Genomic DNA, 5,025 nt, shown 5'->3' on the forward strand with positions numbered 1-5,025 from the left:
ATTGTAACTGGTGTTCAAAAGTGATTATATATGATGTTTGAGACTTGAGGTAACTAACATATATACCAGAGATTGACGTGAACTATCAATGCTAAAAATCATTCAACAAAAAGTTTTCATCAGTAGTGCATTTTTTTTCACTTCGAAAATTACTCTTATAATTATAATGTATGTATGAATTTCTGCATTGTAACAGAAAATAATTAAACGACAAGGTGGCGAGAATCGAGATCAGTTGTGTAGTAACCCATTGATCGAATGCAACCTTTCCCTTGCTTCTATGTACCGTTTTTTTTTAATAAATAAAATTATGTTGTCATTCAGAAATACATGATGACATCAGTAAAAATAATAAAAGTACGTATAATTTTTCAAGATTGATTAATTTGAATAACAAAATCTACTCCTTGTATTACTATGTGTATATAATCCAACATTACAAAAAACGTATTATCTACTTTCTTTTTTCCTAACACTATAACATGTTTGTATTTATTTACAAATTACAATTTAAAGGCATAAAAGACTATAGAATATAAGCGGTATAAATGCATTATCAAGCTGTGCAGTGTATGCCTCAAGTAAACCGCTCACTATCACCGCCATCAAAAGCGATAACCAATGCTGCCACAATTTTACCATCACCCCAAAATTTAAAAATAAAAATAAAAAATAAAAAAATAAGAGAGAGAGAGAGAGAGAGAGAGAGAGAGAGAGACCTGAGTGAACATGTGTCCGGTGGCAGCCAAGAGCGGCAGCAGGGCTGAGCAAGCCGCCAGGACCGATGTTATTCCGGCAGCAGTGCCTTCAACGGTTTTTTCTGAAAAAAAAAAAAAAATCAATTAGGGTTAAGGGAAATGTTGATTATAAAAAAGAATAAGTTATATATTATATATACTTACTGCCTGTTTTACTCCATCGGAGAACACCATATTTGTATCCAACCATGGATGCCTAGAAAAAAGGTTTATGAATATATAAATAATGTAATATAAAAATATACGAAAAATAATAAATAGGATTTTATATTGTTATTTATTACCATTGTGTCTCCGATTCCAAGGCTTAAGATTCCAGCGAAAGGTGCGAGGGGTCGATCATTGAATCCTGACGACATCCAAATAGGCAACGCGCATCCCAAAAGGAGCGAAAAATGGCTGCGTAAAATTAATTATTTTATATTTAAGTGAAAAACATATATTATTTTTATTATAGTTTGTAATTTAAAGGGAATATTATTAACACCTGACTATAAGAAGATCAGAGTCACGATGATCAGTGAAGGCGTTCATAAACTTATGTACAAGTGGTCCTAAAGGCCATATTCTCCATACCTGCCTAAAAAAATTATCATTATCCACCCAACAAAAAAAAAAATTTAATAAATAAATTAATGTTTCACCACATTATGTTTAATACTATTTGAGAAAGCTTTTCGATAGCTTTTTACAATTGGAGAGATGAGAGCTTTTTCAAAGGGTCACTCCAAATTATTCCTTTTAAAGATATTGTCCATTTTGGCCCTTGTATTTAATAACATTTTCATTTTACACCCTAGTTGTGTTTAGATATCTACTTTTTGTTATTTTTTTTATTAGGTGATCTATTTAATTGAAAATACAAAATAAAAATTAAAAAAATGGCTGAAAATTTTACCCGAATTATTTCCAACACTAAGAAAACCCCCAAAGCTGCACCAAAAGCCAAGTTGAGAAACAATGGCTGAAAACAAAACTCATGTCCATTAGCTAAAAACTCAGATGATGATGGTGGTGGTGGTGGTGGTGGTGGTGGAGGTGGAGGTGGTGGTGGTGGTGGGGTGTGTGTGTGTGTGTGCTCACCTGGAAGATGACTGCAGGGACAAACATTAAAACAGCAACAAGATGGTAATATTTTCTGAGTAAAATTCGTTCAATTTTACTGTTTTTGGAGATGTTATAGAATCGAAGCACAGATGCACAAATAACAGCCACCCAATAAACACATAAAGAGAGTCTTTTGTGGGGTTCAGAGAATACAAACTTCAACACCCTAAAAAAAAGAGGGGAAAATCATATGTTAAGGGTCAAGATTAAAAAAAAAAAAAAAGGTTTAAACTTTAAAGTAAAATTAGTTCATAAAAGGTGAAAAATACCATAGAAAGGGATGCACATGGAAATCTTGAACAAACTGCATCCATAATGGAACAACTGATAATAGAATAAATGCTAAACACAAGTAAAAGATAGTTGACCGTTTGACTTCAGAGTTTGATGATGTTGTTGTCATGTAAAGTTCCCATTTTTTTAAGATGGATTTGAATAACATTGGAATTATAAGAAGGCCAAGAAGCATTCCCTGAATGTAAGAAGAAATGTGAAGTATATGATTTATTGGTGACTTTGAAAAGTATTTTAATTGAATAAATGTTTTTAAATAACATACCTGTATGATAGTGTTTATCTCACTTCTTTCCACTCCATATGCAATAGAACTCAACCTTGCTGTTGTACATGCAAACATATCTCCAAAATAAACAACAAATCCAGCTGTAACCAAAAGTGCTTCACCTAAAATAGAAACAATTGATTTAGTTGATGAAATTGTAAAATCATGAAAAAAGAAAGTGAAGAAGAAGAAGAAGAAGATACCAAATGAAGCACATGATGGAAATGTGTTGAGAACATGTTGAATGAATTTCACAGCTGATACCCCATGACATACAATCCACAACAAAGTCAATGCCATGTTCCATTCTGCAAGATGCAAGAATTGAATTACAGGTTTTGGAAAAATGGGGTTTTGAGGGGTAAATTAGTCAATGAGCTCACTGGAAGATGATTTTGCAGAAAAAGATAGATAGCACACTGCTGTAAACAAGGCTATGGAACTGATGCTGAACTTCATATGGCAATCGTTGTGAAGAGATGCTGAATTTGTTGTCTTCTTGGATTCATGGTGACACATGAAGCAAAGGAAAACAAGCACACAGAGGCAAGTAGTAGAAGTGGCCCAATATTGTAATCTTATGAATTCAACCTCTGTAAAAGGAGAGATGAGAAAATACAGAAGGTTATATAACTTATAAGATCACAAGAATGAATGGTTTTTGTTTTTGTTCCCTGTAATTGAATTCTGTGAATCTCTGTGTGTGTGTGTTTGTGTGATTATCGATTCCAACAAGTGAAAGAGAGGATTTGATTTAGAAACTATGCACCTTCAACTCCTCCTTCATGCACAGACAAAGCTCTTGATAACTGTATCAGCTTTGAAATTGCAACACCTGGAAGAGTAACAGCGCCCAACAGAATCCCTGATGAAGCCCCTGGCCTAATATGAGAAATTTACAAATTATTCATCTCAGTAATCATAAGATGAACCCAATCAACCTGAATTCCATCAAAATGAGGATAGAAAATTGAAATTTTGAGAGTAATTCCTTTGACAAACAAAGTAGAATATCCAAATGAACTGATCAAACTATAAGGGCTTTGAGGTTTCATGGTTAATGTCTCAAAAAAATCAGTAAATGCATCTGTTGATCAAATAAACATTTGATTCGGCTGAAATAAACCGCAAATAAACCCAAACACCATCAAATTATGACAAATGGTAAACCCTAAGAAACCGATTTAATATAATATATGAAGTGGATGGATCAATTGAGTACCTGGTTTTGAAGGGGAAGGCGGAGCCGTACGATTCGACGGAGATCTCGACGAATAGGGCAAAAATAGTGAGAAGAGAGAAAGACAGGCCTTCATAGAGAAGGGATATGCGTGTAGAGTAGAGAATGCTGGAAACGAACAGCAAAACCACAGCTCTCTCACCGTTTAACATCGATGAAGCCATGCCCGTCGCCATTGTGTTAATTTGGGGGATTAATTATTCAGGAACTGAGAAATCAACTCAAAGCAATCAAATTGCATCGAAAGATTTACAGTTGCAGAGGTGATGACTTTGAGAGAGAAGATTATGCAATTGCAATTGCAGGATTCGTTCATCAAGATTTCGAGACGATTGGCGCGCACACGGGTTCTAAGTTCTAACAACAGGTCGTTGGAAAATTGGGTCAACCAACTCGTTTTGGGAATTAGGAATTTTTTTCAAGTCAAGGAAAGACAAAAGAAGAGAAAATAATTTTTAGGGTTATTTTGCTCAAAATCTAAATTCAATTTGGGATGTTGACCAAATCGAGATTTTATATTGTTTTTTTTTATTTTCAATATTATATTGTAAAATCTAATCGAAAACATAAGATTTTATCAAAATCAGTCTAAAATATGTATTTTTTTCATCGGTTAACAAAAGATAATTTAAAAATACATCTCTAAACATCCGTTAATATAAACAACTCAAAAATACTTTTTAGGTTTCAGTTAACCCAAAACAAAATATCATAAGTTTTTATAAAAGTTGAACAAAATATTAAAAATCAATCTTACTTTACAATCTTACATCTGATTTTACATAAAAACGAACCAAATATGATAAGGATTGATTTACCTAGATGAGATTGTACGATCTTATAATTAGATTCGTGATTTTAACAATCTTAATTTGGGGTTTAAAATATAACTGATTAAAATAAAATGAAAAATTATCACAATAGGTTGAGTACTTGGGCTAAAGTCATGTCACACATTAATATTTTCTAAAAACTTGGAGTAGAATACAATTATAAAATTTCAAGTTAAAACAATAATAGACTTCTTCAACATAAATATTTAAAACGTTACAATCATTTTAAAGCGTATATTCTAAGTTACTTGTAAGTTTTAAACGCTTAATTGCACTAAAGTGGTTCTTGAGTAGTAAGCTATAAGTGGTATCCCTTAATTGTTCACCAACATGCATGTTTGGTCCCTCGACCTTTTATTTGTCGAATTTTGGTCCTCGCACAGTTGCACCACCACGTAATCTAAAATTGAGTTTGGACATGAACCGTAGTTTTGTTAACTATAAAGAAAGCCCAGTATGTGGGTCGTGTTTTGGACTTTTTGGTCCATATAGTAAAAAAAATTATAGAATGTAAAAAGGTAGTCC

At 32.9% G+C, this 5,025-nt stretch overlaps 1 protein-coding gene across 1 annotated transcript; it reads right to left on the reverse strand.

Annotated features, from left to right (window-relative positions):
• Nucleotides 1-381: 381 nt before the first annotated feature.
• Nucleotides 382-4,126, reverse strand: LOC145093281 (phosphatidate cytidylyltransferase family protein). Its single transcript, XM_079031372.1, has 13 exons — nucleotides 3,650-4,126; nucleotides 3,197-3,309; nucleotides 2,811-3,020; nucleotides 2,631-2,735; nucleotides 2,425-2,549; nucleotides 2,135-2,337; nucleotides 1,842-2,031; nucleotides 1,657-1,722; nucleotides 1,246-1,334; nucleotides 1,043-1,157; nucleotides 903-954; nucleotides 720-820; nucleotides 382-624 (listed from the first exon to the last, which is right to left on the reverse strand). The coding sequence occupies exons 1-13, from the start codon at nucleotides 3,841-3,843 to the stop codon at nucleotides 511-513; spliced, it is 1,677 nt and encodes a 558-aa protein (XP_078887498.1). The 5' UTR covers nucleotides 3,844-4,126; the 3' UTR covers nucleotides 382-510.
• Nucleotides 4,127-5,025: the final 899 nt, after the last annotated feature.

The sequence above is a fragment of the Lactuca serriola genome, chromosome 1 (genome assembly GCF_051521515.1).
Source record: "Lactuca serriola cultivar US96UC23 chromosome 1, Lser_US96UC23_V15, whole genome shotgun sequence".
NCBI classification, from domain to species: Eukaryota; Viridiplantae; Streptophyta; class Magnoliopsida; order Asterales; family Asteraceae; genus Lactuca; species Lactuca serriola.